Source organism: Xenopus laevis, chromosome 9_10L, assembly GCF_017654675.1.
Source record: "Xenopus laevis strain J_2021 chromosome 9_10L, Xenopus_laevis_v10.1, whole genome shotgun sequence".
NCBI classification, from domain to species: domain Eukaryota; kingdom Metazoa; phylum Chordata; class Amphibia; order Anura; family Pipidae; genus Xenopus; species Xenopus laevis.
This window is the reverse complement of record NC_054387.1, coordinates 13,242,152-13,266,003: the sequence shown is the minus strand read 5'-3', so window position 1 is coordinate 13,266,003 and position 23,852 is coordinate 13,242,152. Positions and strand designations below refer to the sequence as shown.

General features: G+C 40.2%; 1 protein-coding gene across 1 annotated transcript in view; it reads left to right on the top strand.

Annotated features, from left to right (window-relative positions):
• The window catches only part of LOC108700910 (formin-I), a 65,053-nt gene that overhangs the window by 13,690 nt on the left and 27,511 nt on the right, over window positions 1-23,852 (top strand). Inside the window, exons 2-6 of the mRNA XM_018234949.2 lie at window positions 570-686; window positions 9,585-9,659; window positions 11,199-11,372; window positions 13,606-13,748; window positions 17,562-17,723. Coding sequence (XP_018090438.1) covers window positions 570-686; window positions 9,585-9,659; window positions 11,199-11,372; window positions 13,606-13,748; window positions 17,562-17,723 — 671 coding nt within the window. The remainder of the gene's footprint in view (window positions 1-569; window positions 687-9,584; window positions 9,660-11,198; window positions 11,373-13,605; window positions 13,749-17,561; window positions 17,724-23,852) is intronic.

Here is a 23,852-nt window from a genome sequence, read left to right as displayed (position 1 = left end):
CATTTCTATGGGATTTTGAAAGGCGTATTTATAAATGGGTGAAAGTGAAAGTTCACCCTTTGATAAATACGCCTATAAAAATCCAATAGAAATGAATGGAGAGTGGCGGAATTTCACTCTAGTGGCTGAACTTCACTATTAACTTCACTCTTTGATAAATATACCCCTAAAACCCTAACCCTGTTTTTATGCCAATGAATGACGGCCACACTCAAATGTCAATGAAGGTCCATATAGGCCTTAACCCTGAAGCCATTGCATGTATTAGACAGTTATATGTTATTTGTACAGGAGCTTGCATGTTAAATAATCTCATTATCCCTAATGGTGACATATAATAACACTGATGTCATACAAGTCTCATTCATACTTCATGGCTGCCAAGTCAGTAGCCTGTAGGCCAACCGTCCATGGAAGTAGACAGACTTGAATTCTTTCATTTCTTTCCTTTTATTATACTTGGAGTAAAGGTGCAATGATCTAATTTATTGTGTGCCTAGAAATAAACAGACAACCCTTGGCTTGGTTATTTCACACTGGACCAATAAATTGTGCTCATATATTTTCAGCTCTCCCAAGACGAGATCACAGAGATTATGAAGAAAGTAAAAAACAAGGAGATTAGCATCGAAGATGCTGTAGTGCTCGCAAAGGCCGAGGCCAAAGCGCAGGGGGAGGAGCCAAAGGTATGTACAAAGCAGCCCACTATGTCTTCATTTATTAATTTCTTTTAGGGAATAATTTTATTTAAAAAAAAAAACAGCTTCGGTCTGTTTATGTGGTGGAGCAATAAGCAGTAAATTCCATCAAAAGCACTAAACAGGCCAAATATTCAACTCATAACTAATATATAGGCACATTTTGGCTCTTAATATACCACATTTTATTCCCCAAGTCAAGTTTGTGGTTCTGCCCAGGATGCCTCAGTCATGTTATACCACATAAAAGATATATTATATCAAACGTTCCATATTGAAATATTTGTTTGCTTTTGTATCTACTACTGCTGAACAGTTTCCTGTTATTTATTATTATTATTAATATGACTATTTATGATACAGCCATAAAGCAGGACAGGACTGCTGCTTACAATGTGGATCAGATAGGATCTGTGCAGCCACTGGGACAGAATGCTCTGTTATACAGATAGCTAGAATCTCAGCCATAAAGCAGGACAGGACTGCTGCTTACAATGGGGATCAGATAGGATCTGTGCAGCCACTGGGACAGAATGTTCTGTTATACAGATAGCTAGAATCTCAGCTGCCATAAACCAGGGCAGGACTGCTGCTTACAATGGGGATCAGATAGGATCTGTGCAGCCACTGGGACAGAATGCTCTGTTATACAGATAGCTAGAATCTCAGCTGCCATAAAGCAGGGCAGGACTGCTGCTTTTAATGGGGATCAGATAGGATCTGTGCAGCCACTGGGATAGAATGCTCTGTTATACAGATAGCTAGAATCTCACTGCCATAAAGCAGGACAGGACTGCTGCTTAGAACGGGGATCAGATAGGATCTGTGCAGCCACTGTTCTGTTATATATATATATATATATATATATATATATATACAGATAACTAGAATCTCAGCTGCCATAAAGCATAGCAGGACTGCTGCTTACAATGTGGATCAGATAGGATCTGTGCAGCCACTGGGACAGAATGCTCTGTTATACAGATAGCTAGAATCTCAGCTGCCATAAAGCATAGCAGGACTGCTGCTTACAATGAGGATCAGATGGGATCTGTGCAGCCACTGGGACAGAATGCTCTGTTATACAGATAGCTAGAATCTCAGCCATAAAGCAGGACAGGACTGCTGCTTACAATGGGGATCAGATAGGATCTGTGCAGCCACTGGGACAGAATGCTCTGTTATACAGATATCTAAAATCTCAACTGTCATAAATATAGGCTGGATCCCTTGTCTTTCCAGTTAAAACAACTTAATTGATCTTTGCAATAATAGGAACTGAATGAAATGCCTGTGCATCCTCCTCGATCAGTAACTAGCATTCTGCTTGGCTGGACACAATTGCTAAGAATGGTCTTCTGAGCACTTTTGCAATTTACATATTTTTGTTCCAATTGCCAGCCATTTAATAAGTACAGTCCACAGATGTTTATTAACCGACTTCTTAACTTTCCTTCAATGTGACTCTGTTTTTTCCCCCCTAAACTAAGCGCCTGCTCTCTGCACCCGCCGTCCCTCATCTGCCTTGGAATAAAAAAATACATATTAAATAACCAAAAAAACAAACCCAAATGCATTCAACAATCCACGGCTTCTGCTGAACCTTTCAGAAAGGAGAAGAGAGTTAGGCTGAGAATCTCATTTATTCCTACACCATGCTGCATACACAATATCAACTCAGCAATAAATAAATAAAAGAAATAAATCATAGGAAACAACGGTCCTTGTGCGGGTCACAATGAGGCAAATATCTGAGAAATGACTTTGCTGATATCAATCTTCCATGATAAGGCTATTTTATTGCATTTTTTTTTATTATCTAAATCGGGTGATTTTTTTTTTCTTTTTTATATTCCTTAAATGGCAAAAACTTGCTTTATGGGACTGAATTTTTAAAGGAAAGGCATTAAAAATAAAAATAAATACTGTATTAAGCAAAATTTAGCTGGAGATTCTTTAGGGTGTAATGATCATGTGGGTTTATATTTCCTTTGTATCCCTAAAAATTTCATTAAAAATAACCCTAACATGCCTCCTAACTGTACCGTTTTTCACGGGACAGTCCAGATTTTGACAGCTCAACCAGCAGTCCCGGATTGTTGCTGAAATGTCCCGACTTTCTTTTTGATCTCCTGCAGTGAAAAGCCTGAAAAACAAAATGTTTTGAAAACAAAGAGAAAGAAGAAATTGCCAGACACGGAAGGCCAGTGTAGTGGGGAAATCCCCTGCAAGATTATTTTGTCATATGATGTAACGTTTTCAGCCTTCCGTGTCTGGCAATTTCTTCTTTCTGATTGTCGGGAGAGGTGCCGACCCCTCCAGCCAACACGAGGCTTTCATAGTCAGGAGAGAATCAAGGGGAAATAGGAAGTTTTTGCTGCCTTGAAAACAAAGAGCCCAGAATATGTGGCAGATGCACTTAGATAGATTTGTAACAATTTAAGATAAGCACAGAAACAATTGTAACAATTTAAGATAAGCAGGTATCTTGGGGTAACTGTGACTTGCAGCTTAAAGGGCAAGTCACCTTCATTAGCAAAACTGTAATAACCCATAAAAACCGCAGAAATGTGTTCAAACTTTCATGACCTGCCAAATTTTGGAAAAATTAACATGGTAAATAGGGGGTGTGACCACAAAAATGGGCGTGGTCACGCCCTAACAATATTCGTGCAGCGTCTATCCTTCTTTTCATACAAGACAACTTTTAGGACAACTTTTAGATAGAATCTTAGTTAACATAACAGTTAGGGGCAGAAGTGAAAATTCAAAGTAAAAAAATGTTTCTTTGTGTACTTCGACTAGGGAATAGTCCAAATTCGATTTGAATTTGAAAATTTGAATATAGAAATTTATCATGTACTGTCTCTTTAAAAAGTCTAAAACCTGCCGAATTGCTGTTTTAGCCTATGGGGGGACCTCTTATTTGGAGTCCATTGGTGGACTATGAAAAAATCTAAGAAAATCTATGAAAAACTTAGATTTTTTCATAGTCCACCAATGGACTCCAAATAAGAGGTCCCCCCCATAGGCTAAAACAGCAATTCGGCAGGTTTTAGAGTTTTTAAAGAGACAGTACATGATACATTTTTATATTCAAATTTTCAAACTGTAATAACCCATAAAAACCACAGAAATATGTTCAAACTTTCATGACCTGCCACATTTTGGAAAAATTAACATGGACAAAAATGGACGTGGTCACGCCCTAACAATATTCGTGCAGCGTCTATCCTTCCTTTCATACAAGACAACTTTTAGGACAACTTCTAGATAGAATCTTAGTTAACATAACAGTTAGGGGCAGAAGTGAAAATTCAAAGTAAAAAAATTTTTCTTTGTGTTCTTTGACTAGGGAATAGTCCAAATTCGATTTGAATTTGAAAATTTCAATATAGAAATTTATCATGTATAGTCTCTTTAAAAAGTCTAAAACCTGCCGAATTGCTGTTTTAGCCTATGGGGGGGCCTCTTATTTGGAGTCCATTGGTGGACTATGAAAAAATCTAAGTTTTTTTTTTTAAAAAAAACTTCAAATTGAATTTGATCGAATATGATGTTACTTCGATCCGTACGATCCGAATTTGTCACCTGCAAAAATTTTCAGTTGGTCTTTTTTTATTCGAATTTTGAAGTTACAGGAGTTTTAAAAACTTCCCATTACTTCCAAATTCGACTCTTGATAAATCGGACCCCTTAATCTCCATGAAATTCCCGTTTGTTTATTGAAAGCTGAAGGAGATAGTTCAGTTTTCTGTGAAAATGAGTAATATTCTGGATTCCTATGGACAGGATGAAATGAATACAGAAAAGGGGAAGTTAGAATGAAATAACAATAATAAAGTTATAAAATACGCATGAGATTTCCCTGTTAATTATCTGTTCTGGGTCACAAGGGTTGCGCTGAATTCAGTCCTCTCCATTCCTCGCTATTTCCATGATCTTCTTTTGTCACTGGACACAGGAGAGCTTCATCCCAAATCATTTGATCACTCTCTGTTCTGTTGAGTTACAGAATATAAATGGAGATGAAGAGAGACACACGAGACCAGAAGGATACAATGGGTTCACTTTATATATGGGACTACTGTGTCCTGAGATATAAGGAGTGATGGGCGAATTTCTCCTGTTTTGCTTCGCCGAAAAATTTGCGTATTTCCCGCAAAATTCACGGAACGGCGTAAAATAGGAGAGTTTCACAAACAAATCGTAAAATTCGAACATTTTCATTGAAAATCGGGAAAATCTGACATTTTCACAAAAAAATCGTGAAAAACGGAAATTGACGCCCGCGTCCAAGCTGACGCTGGCGTTAAAGTCAATGGGCGTCCGAATAGTGTTGACGCGCGCAGATTTTGACGCGAACGACTATATATATATATATATCACTAGGACCCTGTGTCACTGCATCAAGAAATCCTGGGGTCTCTGTAGCATATATTGCTGGAGCCACTGGGGGTCATTTATAAAGTTTGCGTGGCGCGTATTTATTTGCAAATGGTTGTATTGCCCATGTTTTTTCCCGAACGCAAAAATATTGCTCTGTTGTGCCCGTCTTTCCTGTTTTTGTGAATTTGCATTGTGAACAAATTTTCGCAAATGGCACGAAAATGAGCCGAGTGTCTGCGTCAGTGCGCCAACTGTGCGAGGTTGTTGTGCGCGAAAATAACGTTGACAGCAATTTACGAAAATGTTTTTGCGAATATTTTCTCCGCCACCAAAGTTGTGGCGTAACTCAAGGGCAGAGGTTTCTCAATTTTTTGTTTTTTGCAATATTTATGGACATTCGCAGTACGAGAAAAAAAAAATCGCAACTCTGTTTGCACATTAAGTACACCACTCTTATCCAGCTTTATAAATATAACCATTAGGGATGGGCGAATTTGACCCGTTTAGTTTCGACAAAAATTTGCTGCCGGCGAAATGACGCTGACGACTTTAAAGTCTATGGGCGTCAAAAATATGTTGTTCTTTTTTTTTTTTGTCGCACGCGGCCATACAAGTCTACGGGCGTCATTTCCATGGCGAAACAAGCCGAAAAAATTCGCCCATCCCTAATAACCATGTGCAGGGAACATATTTTCACTGTGACAGTCATTCTGCCCCGAGCGAAGTTTATACATGAGCCCCACTGTGTTATTTTCACTAGGAACCCACTCACTCATGAAATCCTGGGGCCACTATTTCATATATCACTAAGAACTCATATCATTGGAGCATGAAACCCTCAGGTCAAAATGTCATATATCACTAGGAACCCCAACTGTCAGACCAAAGGTGCCCACTACGGTTCTACATCAGTGATGGGCAAATTTGCACGATTCGCCATCGGCGAATAAATTCGCGAAACGCCCGCTATAGTCAAAAAAAATGGATGCTGGCGTCAAAAAACGGACACCGGCGGCAAAAACGAGATGCCTGGCGCAGTTTCATAAATTTTCCGCTGTTTTGGGGATTTCACGGGAAATTCCCAAATTTTTCGTCGAAGCGAAACGGCGCAAATTCGCCCATCACTACTCTACATGGAAACATCCACTCATTTGGCCGAGTCACCAAGCTGTGTCTTTATTTAGTTACCTACTAGACTAATAGAAATCTGATTGGGCTACCAACTTGGTTGAGAGGCTAAAATGGCTAGAGTTATTTAGCTTTTTATTCAGCAGCTCTCCATTCTGCAATTTTAGCCATCGGGTTGCTAGGGTCCAAATTACTCTAGCAACCATGCATTGATCTGCATAAGAGACAGGAATAGGAATAGTAGAGGGTCTAAATAGAAAGATGAATAATAAAAAGTAGCAATAACAATACATTTATAGCCTTACATAGCATTTGTTTTTAGATGGGGTCAGTGACCCCCATTTGAAAGCTGGAAAGAGTCAGAAGAAGAAAGCAAATGATTAAAAAAATTAAAAAAATGAAGACCAATTGAAAAGTTGATTAGAACTGGCCATTCTATAACAAACTAAATATATCACTAGGAACCTGTGATAGTGCGGTATGAAATCCTGGGTATTTTGTATAAATTGCTGGAACCTGTATCATGAAATCCTGAGGCTGCTGTGCCATGTACTGCTGGAATCTCTGTATACCTGTATATATACCTGTAATGAAATCCTGGGGTCTCTATGTCATATATCACTAAAAGCCTGCGGGACTGTTCCATGCAATTCTGGGGTCACTATGGGGTATATTTATTAAAAAGCGAAGTTAGAGGTCACCACAATCCTCTAGAGTGAAATTCCGCCACTCTCCATTCATTTCTATGGGATTTTGAAAGGCGTATTTATCAAAGGATGAACTTTCACTTTCACCCATTGATAAATACTCTTTTAAAAATCCCATAGAAATGAATGGAGAGTGGCGGTAACCCATTGTCTTATTGTGCTCAAGACTTATACTGGGCATACTTTCTATACAGCTTGTGAGGTTAGAGTTGCTTACTGTTGTGTAACTTAGGGGGCTGTTCCTGCTGAATTGTGCTTAGTACAGGGGAATACCTATGCTGCCATAGTTTTATATTATCTCTCTGTACAGACTATGAGCAAACTTAGGGACTGTTACTGCTGAATTGTGCTTAGTACAGGGGAATACCTTTGCTGCCATAGTTTTATGGGATCTCTCTGTACAGGCTATGAGCAAACTTAGGGGACTGTTCCTGCTGAATTGTGCTTAGTACAGGGGAATACCTATGCTACCATATTTTTATGGTATCTCTCTGTACAGATTATAAGCAAATTTAGGGGACTGTTCCTGCTGAATTGTGCTTAGTACAGGGGAATACCTATGCTATTATAGTTTAATGGGATCTCTCTGTACAGGCTATGAACAAATTTAGGGGGCTGTTCCTGCTGAATTGTGCTGTGTATGGGGGGATGCCAATGCTGCCAGAGTGTTATGCCATCTCTCCACTGTGTTTTAATTTAATTATCATAAGAAAGTAAAGGATTAGTTTAATTAGTTTGGTGGAATACATAAGTGTTCTGAAAATAGCATGGGTAGAAAAAAATACAAGTTAAGATGAATATTTAACCCATGTTGGGTTAAATACAAACCACAATTAACACAGAATACTAAAAATAAAATACCAGCATGACATATCTAAGATCTGTCTTATTTTCCCTGCAATTGCCCTTTCTATTGCATTGCTCAAAAGGCAAATTATATGCACACTAATCTATGCCAACTTCCCTTTTTATCTTAATTGCTTTAATGTACCAAATATTTGGAGAAAAGGTCTCTCTGCTTGATTAAATGTCACATAAACAGCAGGCTAAAAAGCCAGCTTTGCAAAACATTTTTTTTAATTTAATTTGAAATCTCACCTTTTAATGTGCAATTCTATTGTCTTTAAATGTGTCAATATGAATTATAAGTGTAATAATAAGTTATTAAGAGTTCTTAATTAAAGGTCCACAGAATGATTATAGTTTCACACAGAACTGTGCTTAGTACAGGGGAATACCTATACTTCCATAGATTTGTGTTATCTCTCTGTACAGACTATGAGCAAACTTAGGGGCTGTTCCTGCTGAATTGTGCTTAGTACAGGGGAATACCTATGCTGCCATAGTTTTATGGGATCTCTCTGTACAGGCTATGAGCAAACTTAGGGGGCTGTTCCTGCTGAATTGTGCTTAGTACAGAGGAATACCTATGCTGCCATAGTTTTATGGGATATCTCTGTACAGAGTGACTATGAGCAAACTTAGGGGACTGTTCCTGCTGAATTGTGCTTAGTACAAGGGAATACCTATGCTAAGAACCTGCTAATGGATGACAAGACCACCATGAAGGTGTACAAAGAAGGACTAGTGTAGGCAAATTAAGCCAACGGTTTTTCAGTCTGACACTGAATAGAACTGTATCGATACACTGACTGATTTCTTGCCAACCAGACCAAATAAACCCACTAGGGAAATTCAAGATGGTTATACATGGAAACATCCATCCAGGCTGCGTCTTTATTTAGTTCCCTACTAGACTTACTGAAATCTGATTGGGCTACCAACTTGGCTGAGAGGCTTTTAATGATTTTAATTAATTTTAAATAATTTTTAATTTAAGTAATTTGGGTTAAAGGGGTTGTTCACTTTTGAGTTAACTATTAGTATGACGTAGAGAAAGTGATATTCTGAGACCAATTGCAATTGCTTTTCATTTTTTATTATTTTAGTTCTTTGAATTATTTAGCTTTTTATTCAGCAGCTAGAGTCCAAATGACCCTAGCAACCATGCATTGATTTGAATAAGAGAATATGAATAGGAGAGGCCTGAATAGAAAGAGGAGTAATAAAAAGTAGCAATAAGAATACATTTGTAGCCTTACAGAGCATTCGTTATTTTAGATGGGGTCAGTGACCCCCATTTGAAAGCTGGAACGAGTCAGAAGAAGGCAAATGATTAGAAAAAACAATAAAGACCAATTGAAAAGTTGATTAGAACTGGCCATTCTATCACAAACTAAAAGTTAACTGAAAGGTGAACCGGCTCTATGTGGTCTATAGCCAATCGGGCGCTGCAAGAAGCATTTGCAGCATATGATAATGGGAAAGAACTCCGTTAGAGATCATACTGGATGCAATGGAACAAAAAATAGGCAATTTTATTTCTCATAATCTCAATTCAGACTTAAATGGCAATGATATATCTGTACTGATTCTCTGCAGAACCCATGCAGCCCCAACCAGTCAACAAAAAACTCACTCTATATATATATATATATATATATATATATATATGAACTGCTGAAATGAGGTTCCTGCTGCGCAGTCAGGAGAACAGCCTAATCATTTTTAGGAATACAATAGACTTAACTGTCATGTACCGTCTCTCTCTGCTTCGGATGGCGGGTCTCTATCTGACGTGCTGTCTAATGATGTCTTCTAGGAATCGCCCGGCACGCAGCAATACAACTTCACGGTGTACAAATTCCGGTACAGGTGGCAGAAGCGGATACTGCAGGTAAACTATCAAGTCTGTATGAATTGTGTTCTTGGATTCCTTCATGGACAACTAGTGGGCCCTTAAAGGATTAATAAGTAAAGACCAAGCAATAATAACCTCCAGCAATTCTTAGAAAAGTGCCAGTTAGATCAATTTCTCTCTCTACATTCTGCACTTGATAACCCCACTCAGCCCAACAATAACCTCCTCTGTGGGTGAGATTTTCATACAGCCTTCGTTAGTGGATCTTCAAGTTTGGTTCATTAGATGGAAGCTTCAATTATTGATTAATTATGTATCCAATTATTTAATTTTCTTCCTTTTATTATCCTGGGAGTAAAGGTGCAATTATCTAATTTGTGTGCCTAGAATAATTATTCTCTGTACAGTACCGTAGGAGGGTATAGCTTATTGTGTGCCCAGAACATTCATTCTCTGTATATTTGTATTTATACATATGGGAAGGAGGTGCCATATTGTTTCCCTTAGACAGTACAGTATGAGGGTATAGCTTATTGTGTGCCCAGAACATTCATTCTCTGTATATTTGTATTTATACATATAGGAAGGAGGTGCCATATTATTTCCCTTAGACAGTACAGTATGAGGGTATAGCTTATTGTGTGCCCAGAACATTCCTTCTCTGTATATTTGTATTTATACATATGGGAAGGAGGTGCCATATTGTTTCCCTTAGAGAGTACAGTATGAGGGTATAGCTTATTGTGTGCCCAGAACATTCCTTCTCTGTATATTTGTATTTATACATATGGGAAGGAGGTGCCATATTGTTTCCCTTAGACAGTACAGTATGAGGGTATAGCTTATTGTGTGCCCAGAACATTCCTTCTCTGTATATTTGTATTTATACATATGGGAAGGAGGTGCCATATTGTTTCCCTTAGACAGTACAGTATGAGGGTATAGTTTATTGTGTGCCCAGAACATTCCTTCTCTGTATATTTCTATTCATACATAGGGCTAGGAGCTGCCAAATTGTTTCGCATTTTCCTATAGCAGGTTTTAGTATCTGCCCACTTCTCCAACACCTGTTTCCTCTTTAGTCCTCTCTTTCCAACTTAGAGGCCAGGGACCCTTACACCATGATGCTTAGACAGTCACATGACTCAAATAAAAATAGATACTTTCTAACACTAATCTAATTCCCATAGTTTTCAGGGGAAATAAAGAGCTCAGATTGTTCCCATGGTATCAATGTTTGTCCAGGAAATCAGCAACGAGAGATTTATAAAGCATTGTAATGTATAATACAGATTGTTACACAGTGAGGAAAATATTCATTTTAAATCTCTGATTTTTAAGCCTTTTATTGCCGTCTCCCAGGCACAAATATGTTTTTTTGGTGATGAAAACAATACTCTCCCCAGAACATTTCCATATCATTAACCGTAGGTACATAGCAGGGAATGGTTCGCACGCGGATCCGTTTCTAGAATAAATGCAACTTAAGAACCCGAGGGGGTTCTGATTTAATGATGTTTATTTATACCTTACCAACTGATTTGCTTTCCGCAATTCTTCTGCTTCGTTTCACAGATTGATTTCTATTCAGAGATGATTTTTAACATAGAGAAAGGGAACCTGAAGAAGCAGTTTCCGTTCAGCCAAGTCAAGGCCTGCAAAAATAACGACGGCCTCAAATTTGTCATCTCCTTCCATGGACACCAGGACTACGAGCTGGAAGCCTCCTGCCTTGAAGATAAAGACAGCGTACGTTCCCAGAATAAATCTGTGTTTGAGCTCGAATGAAACCTCTCTTTATGCAGTTGCCTATGGAGTAATGCAACCAATGGGGGAGGCTGAGGGCAAAGATTGATACACACAATGAATGACCACAAAGAGCTAAACCTGTAGACATGGTCACACTCACTGTATCCAACTCTTTGCAGAACAGGGTCCATGTATAAATCTACCTGTATAACTAAACCCTACAATAAACTCTCTGCATGCTTATTCATCAGTAGATAGAGGTGTGGGGCCTGTTATCCAGAATGCTCGGGATAATGGCTCTTTTCATAATTTGGATCTTCATACCTTAAGTCTACTAGAAAATCATGTAAACATTAAATAAACCCAATAGGCTGGTGTTGATTCCAATAAGGATTGATTATATCTTAGTTGGGATAAAGTACAAGCTACTGTTTTATTACTACAGAGAAAAAGGAAATAGTTTTTAAAAATGTGCATTATTTGGCTAAAATGGAGTCTATGGGAGACAGCCTTTCCATAATTCGGAGCTTTCTGGGTAATGGGTTTCCGGATAACTGATCCAATACCTGTACTTCCATGGTACACGAAGGCATCGCTTGAGATTAGATATATGTCAGTTCTATCTTTGGGGATCTTTCTGTTACGTTGTAGTATTTTCTCTGTTGGCCATAAATGGGTCAACCTGGTAGGCTCTCTCAAAGACTACAGGTCAAATGTATGCCCACCTTTCTATTCTCCTTGCACAAACGATCGGCCATGGCTCCGCTTCAATCCTCATCTGCTGATGCACCATGGGTCAACATGGAATTTTCAAATCTGCCCAATTTCCAAACTGACTGATACCCATAGTAGCTGATTGTTGGTCAGTCTTGGCTTGGAAACATTTACGTACCAATATTTAGTATAAGTAGTTCTAAAACAACTGGACTTGCTGTAAGGACTCACCCTTGTGGTCTAGCGGTAGTGCGACGGGGACGCCAGCCGCGTCAGTCTTCGCTGGCAAGGGTCTATTGAATTCACATACTTTTCAGGATTTATCCGGAAAGTGTTGAATGAGACATTACTGGTGGCGAAGAGCTCTCTGTGTAGTTTCTTTGCCCAAAGTAAAGGTATATTCATTTGTTCCTGGGTGCGATTCTCTATTTCAATTAGTGTTTGGCCCTGTCTGTTCTTGACCAAGTTCTGTCTGCTATTATTGTTTTGCTCAACTGATCTAGTGTATTGACCCGGCTTGCGACCCCGACTATGTTCCTAGTTCTCCCAGTCAGTTTAATGTGTGGTTCCCTTGCTTGCCTAGAACTCTTCCCAGGGTCCTCTCATATTAAGACCTGGCGGCACCCGAGTAGCGGAGGGCTCCTCCCGAAGCCAAAGGTGGTTGCTAAGGGTGGAAGAGTGAGCCGTGACTGGGACCTAGGGGTTGGTTCTAAGTTCGGGATACCAATGGTAACGCTTGCTGAGTAATCATTGAAGACTTTTCACTATTCATCCAAGAAGCTTCTTCAGTTCAAGCTGCTTGGATGAGTAGTGAAACATCTTCAATGATTACTCAGCAAGTCCAGTTGTTTTAGATATACCATGACCATAGTCTGTCATGTACCAACATACACAAAATTGACTTTCATATGATATAATTGGTACATGTGTCCAGCTTAAGATAGCTCCATTAGTTAGACTTTTCATGCTTCAAGAAAGGCTCACTTTTTTTTTTACAAGCAACAGTTCATTGGGTTCTCCTCTTCCTCTCTGTTTGAAAAAAGCAACCAAAATCAAATTCTGCTTGGTGCTCTAAATGGGATCATGTGGCTACTACTCAAAGCTCTGGTTGGGGATCTTAAAGTACAATCAACAAAAGAGAGACTATTACCAAAGGCCTTAAAGGAAGACAGTGGGTGGCCATTGCATTGGTTCTTGGTAGCAGTTTGACCACCTTCTTGCAAAGTTCTCCTAAAATGTTTGAATGCAGTACCATCAAGAGCATTCTGGATAATGGGTTTCCAAATAATAGACTCTGTACCTGTATATATTTAAATTAATTTTTTTAATAACATTAACCCAAACTCTAATGGGTCTTAATATGTTTTACAGCTATTTCACATATTGGCATGCCAGCAAATCACTAACTCGTGCTGGAATTATTACTAACTGGCACAGTGAGGAATTTATATCCCAAAAAAACTTGCTCAGAATCGTTGAGCCATTTCAGCTTAATTAGGGGTTGCCTCTCTCTTTTTAGATCATGAAGATTGTGAATGGTATCATCCAGAGAAATGACCAAACCTCCCATTTCCAATTTTACACCAAAAAGCATGCATACTCGGATGTACTACTGGAAGGGATACTGGAACTTGCGGAGCCTGATTCGGACACATGGGTGAAGTATGGCGCCATTTCTCTTATTTTGTAGCCTTTTAGCCAGAGTCAAATATTAAAATATATTATGCGCCCTATGTCAAGGGGTGAGGCTACAAACGCATCTTTCAATTCCACCGACTTTATTAAAGGAGAAGGAAAACCCTGGGCCGTTGCTCCTTTCAGCAGAAAACTGCACCGGCCCAGGGTTATTCCAGCGAACACCATGGAGCGATTGCTTCCTGCTTCTTCTTTCTTCAAAGTTCCCGGGGCAGACGCATGCGCAGTAGAATTAAATAAATTCCGTTAAAGGAGAAGGAAAGGCTAGGAGCACTTGGGGGTGCCAAATGTTAGGCACCCAAAGTGATTGTATCGACTTACCTGTAACCCCGTGCTGGTGCTCCTATCGGCAGAAAACTGCACCGGTCCGGGATTATACCAGTGAGCACCACCAACCTGTCCCTTTAAATATCATCCACTCCCCTTATGTAATCAACAAGCCCCCTTACATTATCATCCCATCCCCTCTTACATCACTGGTCGACCCCTTGGCTTGTATTATACTTTTAAAAAGGTGGCATTGCATCGCACCAATATAAAAAGAATGGGCCGTAGTAAACTGCCTATTAGGATGGGCAAATTTTTTCGCCTTGTTTTGTCGCAAAAATGACGCCCATAGACTAATATGGCGTTGCTCGCCAAAAAAAATGACGCTCCCCAAAAAAAAAATTCGCCTTGAATCAAATTTTTTTTTACTCTAATAGCCGTCAGTGACTTTTCGCCGGCAGCAAATTTTTGGCGAAACTAAACTGTTCCAATTCGCCCAATATTGATACAATAAATTCTCAATATCTGCAATTATTTTGGTAGGATTCTCAACTAAACCAAAATGGTTTAACTGCTGACTGCATATGGGCATGGCTGACCTCTCTGATTTGGCTTAATTATCATCCCACCCCCTCTTACATCACTGGTCGACCCCTTGGCTTGTATTATACTTTTAAAAAGGTGGCAATGCTAGAAGTACAACTTAACCTACTGACTAGAATGTCCCAGGGGCAGACAGCATGAGGCAGTTGGTTGCCCCAACGAAATTCTTGCCTTGAGAAGTAAATTTGTAAAACCGCAACCAGACCCAACCAGATTATGAGATGCCTTTAACAGTCACCACTTCCTGAAGGTTATCCTTCATATGAATGACAGCTCTTGTTTAAGAAAAAAAATGATTAAATGAACCAGAGAGAGAAATGTATCGATGGCCGCTCTGCACAGTTGGTCTCCTTCATTCTGGTGCGGAGAACTGGGGGCCTAAAATATCTCAGGGAATTGGCAACTGTCCCCTTTGTTTTCATTTGATATCGAGTTTTTCACTTTTGATGATGCGGACAAAAATAAAAATCAATGCTGTAAGCACATTTTTTAAGGAAGGGCACAGAAGAATATGTGAAAGTCACAGGTGTAGAGAACAGAGTTCTGATCTTGGACGCACTCAGAGCGCTCAAACACACGCATAAATTACAATATTCCTTGTAAAGTTATATATATATATATATTGCTCCAGTGATAAAAAGAAGGACATTGTCTCTTTGACTTTTATTCTGCTTCAGCTTGATGTAGGCAGCCATATTGCCGATTCCAAGGGCGGGGCTATGAAATGTAAACACAAACAGGATTTGCCTTATCTATAGGGACTTCTGTTTTGGAATCCAGGCACAGTTATAAATAATCCATGCCTCCAAAGCTCTCCCCTTTAGTTGGCTTCTCCTTGGTGCCAGTGGCACTACACTTGCTCTAGCCTACATTGTACAGGTATGGGACCTGTTATCCAGAATGCTGGGGTTTTCTGGATCTTTCCGTAGTTTGGATCTTCATACCTTAAGTTTACTAGAAAATCATGTAAACATTAAATAAACCCGTTAGGCTGGTTTTGCTTCCAATAAGGATTAATTATATCTTAGTTGGGATCAAGTACAAGTTACTGTTTTATTATTACAGAGACAAAGGAAATCAATTCTTAAAAATTTGATTATTTGATTATAATGGAGTCTATGGGAGACGGCCTTTCCGTAATTCGGAGCTTTCTGGATAACAGGTTTCGGAATACCTGTACAATTACCCGATAGTGAAAGCTAAAAAAAAATCTAATTCCATCCTTTTGCTTGAGTAAATCTTAATTCTTAACGGTTAATTGTTATATCCCTGCCAATTAGTGATTTTCATTGGCAGCTTAATGGCTTTTACGTAATCTTCTAACAAGGACTCATTGTTAGATTGCCATTGTAGCTTTTTATAACACATTGATGACTAATCCTACATAGAATAAAGTCTAACTTCCCATATTTAATAAAAGGCACTACGTTTTCCCAGGAACAGTAACCAATATCAACCAATCAGCAGGAAACAATTATTGGCGATCTCTTTAAAAGCAAAAATCGTATTGGTTGCTATGGGTTACTTCTCCTGGGCAAACTTAGTGGCGTTTATTACATATGGCGGCAATCACGGCTCACCGGGGTAGGGGGCACGGAGGGGGCCCTGAGACAGCAGACCTGGTGGCACCCCAGTCCGACCCTGGGCAGGGATATAACAATTAATAGGGCTGATTCCATCAGTATTGAGCTTTGGCATTCACTTCCAGCAACAACACATGTTTTATATAAGTACTAGGGGAAATTCTGATATCTGTAAGACGCACCGGGAGATTTCCTTGATCTCTTATCTCCCAGTGCGTCTCTCCTCGTCTGCTGACGCAAAGGCGTGTGCCTCCGGTGATCTCGCCCACACAGGCCGGGCACAAGTTACGCTGGCGTCGATTCGCCAGCCCTTCATGCTCACGTTTTGACACCAAGCGTCATGTCAGCATTTTTCAGCACCAATTCCTCTTTAAAATGGCCTGTCTCCATTGTAACACTGCCCAAGATGGCTTCTGTTTGCCAGGAATATCCTGGTTTTTGACTCAGATTCTTGCCGGCTGCCTCGATTATTTTGCCTGTTTTTGACTACGCCTAGCCTAATCCTTGCCGGATTCCACAGCAGAAAGCCCCAGGGCCCCAAAAGGGTCTCAGTGATCCGGGGTTCCCTGTGCATCTGAGTGTACCCGCTGCTTTCAAGGTTCCTGATTGACAAGTACGTTACAATATTAGTGTCTGATAGATACATATATCCTTTAAGTACACTTGCCCTGACTCCTCCTCCTATGGTGAAATTATAGACTGTAAAAACGTGAGACTGCCCAGCTTCATGTATAGGGTTTGGAGAGCAATAGGGGAAATATTCAAGGCTTTTTATGCATAAATAATAGCTTGGAAGAACTGGGCTAAGTAATATTGGTGCACAAGGCAAATAATAATTTGTCCAGCATCCTGCTGCCCCCCAGTGATCACCATATTCCCCCCTTCTGATCACCACCGCTGTTCCGTCTGGATGGGGTTTCATGAAAATGAAAGGCAAATAAATCTTCTGTGTTACGCACCAATATAAAAAGAATGGGCCATAGTAAACTGCCTATTAGGATGGGCAAATTTTTTCGCCTTGTTTTGTCGCAAAAATGACGCCCATAGACTAATATGGCGTTGCTCGCCAAAAAAAATGACGCTCCCAAAAAAAAAAATTCGCCTTGAGTCAATTTTTTTTTACTCTAATAGCCGTCGGTGACTTTTCGCCGGCAGCAAATTTTTGGCGAAACTAAACTGTTCCAAGTCGCCCAAGCCATTGTGATTTGATACAATAAATTCTCAATATCTGCAATTATTTTGGTAGGATTCTCAACTAAACAAAAATGGTTTAACTGCTGACTGCATACGAGCATGGCTGACCTCTCTGATTTGGCTAATTCTGCAGGAATTTGGTGAAAATGAAGAAAGGTGAACTGATATTTTACTCTTACGAGCAAAAAACAGAACCAATAGAAAACAATGTGACCCTGCTTGGCTGCCATGTGACCTCAAGCACAAATGGTGTCTCTCCCTCATTTACAGTGAAATCTGGAGGGCATACCTACATGTAAGTATTCCCTTATTTGTATTTATACATATACAGTACAGTATGAGGGTATAGCTTATTGTGTGCCCAGAACATTCCTTCTCTGTATATTTGTATTTATACATATGGGAAGGAGGTGCCATATTGTTTCCCTTAGACAGTACAGTATTAGGGTATAGCTTACTGTGTGCCCAGAACATTCCTTCTCTGTATATTTGTATATATACATATGGGAAGGAGGTGCCATATTGTTTCCCTTAGACAGTACAGTATGAGGGTATAGCTTACTGTGTGCCCAGAACATTCCTTCTCTGTATATTTGTATTTATACATATGGGAAGGAGGTGCCATATTGTTTCCCTTAGACAGTACAGTATGAGAGTATAACTTATTGTGTGCCCAGAACATTCCTTCTCTGAATATTTATATTTATACATATGGGAAGGAGGTGCCATATTGTTTCCCTTAGACAGTACAGTACGAGGGTATAGCTTATTGTGTGTCCAGAACATTCCTTCTCTGTATATTTGTATATATACATATGGGAAGGAGGTGCCATATTGTTTCCCTTAGACAGTACAGTATGAGGGTATAGCTTACTGTGTGCCCAGAACATTCCTTCTCTGTATATTTGTATTTATACATATGGGAAGGAGGTGCCATATTGTTTCCCTTAGACAGTACAGTATGAGAGTATAACTTATTGTGTGCCCAGAAAATTCCTTCTCTGAATATTTATATTTATACATATGGGAAGGAGGTGCCATATTGTTTCCCTTAGACAGTACAGTATGAGGGTACAGCTTTTTGTGTGCCCAGAACATCCCTTTTGTAATTTTGTATGGATCAGAGTTCAGCAATGTTGTTGAAACTGATTTGCATGATTTCAGCTAATTAGAGGGAGAGGTTATTGCCCATCTGACGAGCTCATTAATATGGCAGCAGCTTGTAGTTGGATGCATTGGTCAGACGTGAGCATTAATTCTGCCAACCTGCCTTCCAATTAAATCGCAGCTGTTGGCAGAAGTCCCTCGTGAGGCTGCGCTTGGCACTGCACTGGGGATAATTACACACAACACACACATTCCCATCGTAAGATTACATACGCAAGCCCTGTATACAGTGTATGCAGCTCGTCGTCTGTCCATAAGCTTTTACGATTGGATGGTGAATTGTGGGAAATCTTGCAATACAAGGGCTGCTCTCAAATATCTAGGGGGTGCTTAAAGGGTAACTATCATTATTATATAAAGAATACACTAAACTGTTGAATTTTATTCATTGCTATATAAGGAACAAGGGCTCCAGGGCTCTGAAATTAACTAATAAATAGATTCATTTATAGTATTAAAAGGTAGTGCCTTTGTCTACCATAGGGAGTGCATTTCTTCTCTATTCCATGAATAACATGCCCAACATAATTCAGCAGTTAATAAAAATGTCTGCAAAAGTATTCCCTTGTACTAAGCACAATTCAGCAGGAACAGCCCCCTTAGTTTTCTCATAGCCTGTACAGAGAGATCCCATAAAACTATGGCATCATAGGTATTCCCCTGTACTAAGCACAATTCAGCAGGAACAGCCCCTAAGTTTTCTCATAGTCTGTACAGAGAGATCCCATATAACTATGGCAGCATAGGTATTCCCCTGTACTAAGCACAATTCAGCAGGAACAGTCCCCTAAGTTTGCTCATAGTTTGTACAGAGAGATACCATAAATCTATGGCAACATAGGTATTCCCCTGTACTAAGCACAATTCAGCAGGAACAGTCCCCTAAGTTTGCTCATAGACTGTACAGAGATATACCATAAAACTATGGCAACATAGGTATTCCCCTGTACTAAGCACAATTCAGCAGGAACAGTCCCCTAAGTTTGCTCATAGTTTGTACAGAGAGATACCATAAAACTATGGCAACATAGATATTCCCCTGTACTAAGCACAATTCAGCAGGAACAGTCCCTAAGTTTGCTCATAGACTGTACAGAGATATACCATAAAACTATGGCAACATAGGTATTCCCCTGTACTAAGCACAATTCAGCAGGAACAGCCCCTAAGTTTGCTCATAGTCTGTACAGAGAGATCCCATAAATCTATGGCAACATAGGTATTCCCCTGTACTAAGCACAATTCAGCACGAACAGTCCCCTAAGTTTGCTCATAGACTGTACAGAGATATACCATAAAACTATGGCAACATAGGTATTCCCCTGTACTAAGCACAATTCAGCAGGAACAGTCCCTAAGTTTGCTCATAGACTGTACAGAGATATACCATAAAACTATGGCAACATAGGTATTCCCCTGTACTAAGCACAATTCAGCAGGAACAGCCCCTAAGTTTGCCCATAGTCTGTACAGAGAGATCCCATAAAACTATGGCAGCATAGGTATTCCCCTGTACTAAGCACAATTCAGCAGGAACAGCCCCTAAGTTTGCCCATAGTCTGTACAGAGAGATCCTATAAAACTATGGCAGCATAGGTATTCCCCTGTACTAAGCACAATTCAGCAGGAACAGCCCCTAAGTTTGCTCATAGTCTGTACAGAGAGATCCCATAAAACTATGGCAGCATAGGTGTCTCCCTGTACTAAGCACAATTCAGCAGGAACAGTCCCTAAGTTTGCTCATAGTCTGTACAGAGAGATCCCATAAAACTATGGCAGCATAGGTATTCCCCTGTACTAAGCACAATTCAGCAGGAACAGCCCCTAAGTTTGCTCATAGTCTGTACAGAGAGATCCCATAAAACTATGGCAGCATAGGTGTCTCCCTGTACTAAGCACAATTCAGCAGGAACAGTCCCTAAGTTTGCTCATAGTCTGTACAGAGAGATCCCATAAAACTATGGCAGCATAGGTATTCCCCTGTACTAAGCACAATTCAGCAGGAACAGCCCCTAAGTTTGCTCATAGTCTGTACAGAGAGATCCCATAAAACTATGGCAGCATAGGTGTCTCCCTGTACTAAGCACAATTCAGCAGGAACAGTCCCTAAGTTTGCTCATAGTCTGTACAGAGAGATCCCATAAAACTATGGCAGCATAGGTGTCTCCCTGTACTAAGCGCAAATTAGATTTTAAGGTATACTGCCACTTTAAGTCTAAGTTTAACTGCAGTTCTTGGGGGAAGTGGTAGTATAAACGTTTATATAAATGTTTCTATGTAATGGGGCTTTAAACGGGGCCTAGTAAGGAAAAGTGCACAGGAGGTTAAGCAAAGGTGTATTTAAAAATCATGATTTATCATCTTCATCCCTCCAAACAAACCTGCTCAGGACACTTAAGCAGAGGGAAGAGAGAGATATCTTAATCCAAACTCCCTGCCCAGACTGGAAGCAAACTCACTGCTGAGTCAGATTGTGGCAAGAACTCAACTCCCTCAATGGAAATGTCTGAGCAATTAACGTTGCATAAAAAGGTCAGAATCAGCAGTGTGCCTCCCTTCCCACTCATACACCCGCTCATATCAGTCTGCCCAAACTACCTGCATCTGTGGCCAAAGCAGTTACATAAGAAGTACTTAACCTATTCCTGGCTACCTCATAAATACATTTCTGTAGTCAAATGAGAGCAGAGCAGGCAGTAACCCTTCCAACACTTTCCTCTTGTCTCTATCCTTATATATTAGGCACCTATCTAGTGCTACCAATCCCTATTTCTGTAGGGAAATGAGAACAGAACAGACAGTAACCCTTCCAACACTTTCCTCTTGTCTCTGTCTTTATATATTAGGTACCTATCTAGTGCTACCAATCCCTATTTCTGTAGGGAAATGAGAGCAGAGCAGACAGTAACCCTTCCAACACTTTCCTCTTGTCTCTATCCTTATATATTAGGCACCTATCTAGTGTTACCAATCCCTATTTCTGTAGGGAAATGAGAGCAGAGCAGGCAGTAACCCTTCATTGTGCAAAAACAAAGGTTTTTTTCCATTGGAGGTGCTCTTTATAACATTGTTTCCCAACACTGTACTACTTGACATGTTACACATTCTTTTGGAGCTTAAGTAAACTCTCTGGTTCCCGATGTCTGTGTGTGTTTGTGCAAGGTACAGTCACAATGCAATAGGATCAGGCAATTTCACTTTAAGCACAGGGCAGCCCTAACAATGTAATAGTGGCTCTACAAACTCCAGCCTTGTGTATGGACAGCAGCTCGGTCTGTGCTATTAAAATATTCAAAAATAATTATAGTGTGTATATAGTCTGTACATGTTATATAGCATTTGCATTTCTAAAGAGTTCAGTAGAGGCCTACTGGGAGTGGAGTGCAGCATTTCGGTAGGTGCATCATGTTCATACAAAGTGTTTCCATACGTTTCCTTTTATACAAACCTAGTGCAAAAGGAAACATAGTAGTTCCTATGATTGTATAAAAGGAAACTTAGTAACTACTTCTAAACATGTTACAGGGTTTTACCTGCAGCTCCAAGAGCAGCCTCTTCCTAAAGGTTTGGGCAGCCCCACTGAATATATATCAGAGGCTTGTCACCAGGTGGCAGCAGGGAACTTATAAAAGCCAGTCTGGTGTTTTGTATTGAGCCTTTGTGGCTAGGGATGTAGCGAACTGCCGATTTGGTGTTCGCGAACGCCGTTCGCGAACACCGGCAAAAAATTCGAAGGATTTTTCATTCGAATCGAACGTTCGAAGGATTTTAATCGTTCGATCGAAGGATTTTCATTCGAATCGAACGTTCGAAGGATTTTAATCGTTCGAACGAATGGAAATCGTTCGAACGAATGGAAATCGTTCGAACGAATGGAAATCGTTCGAACGAATGGAAATCGTTCGAACGAATGGAAATCGTTCGATTTTAGCGGTCGAATGGTCGAACGATTTGTATTCGAATCGAACGCGAACTCAAAATGCGAACGTCCCCAAACGTTTGCGAACATTAGGCGGACGCAAACGGTCGAAGTTCGCGCGAACAAGTTCGCCGGCGAACAGTTCGCTACATCCCTATTTGTGGCAAGCAGTGTTCACAATCCACTCTATACTTGCTTGCTGCTGGGAATAAAGTGTACTACATGCCTGCTATTACTAAAAAAATAAAATAAAGCACATTCACTTTAGGGCGCATTTACAATATGATGGCCAGGCAGCAAAGTGTAAAAAAAAATCACTTTGCAAATAAAATTTACTTACAAGAAAGACAGCAGACATCTGTGTTCTCTCCTGTGTATAAAGCATTGTGTGCATTCTTGAGGTTCAGTCTGAGCAAGTCACATAGGTGCCCCCCCTCCTCATGTCCCCTAACTTGCATGTCATTCAGGGCTGCCTTTGATTTGCATTTTCCATTAGATTTCAGTTAGGGTAAAATTTGCTGTGAATTATAGTAGGGAGACTGTTACCCCAATGTTTCTATATATTTGTAACCTTGTTATGAGCTAAGGGGGGACCAGCCTGAAGGCCAGTTAGGGGGAGATTTGGGGTGAGTGTTTCTTATTTGTGCCCTGGGTACCCCTGGAACTATAGCAGGGTGACTGTTACCCCAATGTTTCTATATATCTGTAACCTTGTTATGAGCTAAGGGGGCCCAGTCTAAAGGCCAGTTAGGGTGAAATCTGGGGTGAGTGCTTATTTTTACCCTGGGTACCCCTGGAACTATAGCAGGATGACTGTTACCCCAATGTTTCTATATATCTTTATCCTTGTTATGAGCTAAGGGGGCCCAGTCTGAAGATCAGTTAGGGTGAGATTTGGGGTGAGTGCTTATTTGTACCCTGGGTTCCCCTGGAACTATAGCAGGGTAACTGTTACCCCAATGTTTCTATATATCTGTAACCTTGTTATGAGCTAAGCAAGGGGACCCAGCCTGAAGGCCAGTTAGGGTGAGATTTGGGGTGAGTGTTTATTTGTGCCCTGGGTACCCCTGGAACTATAGCAGGGTGACTGTTACTCCAATGTTTCTATATATCTGTAACCTTGTTATGAGCTAAGGGGGCCCAGCATGAAGGCCAGTTAGGGGGAGATTTGGGGTGAGTGCTTATTTGTACCCTGGGTTCCCCTGGAACTATAGCAGGGTGACTGTTACCCCAATGTTTCTATATATCTGTAACCTTGTTATGAGCTAAGGGAGCCCAGCCTGAAGGCCAGTTAGGGTGAGATTTGGGGTGAGTGATTATTTGTACCCTGGGTACCCC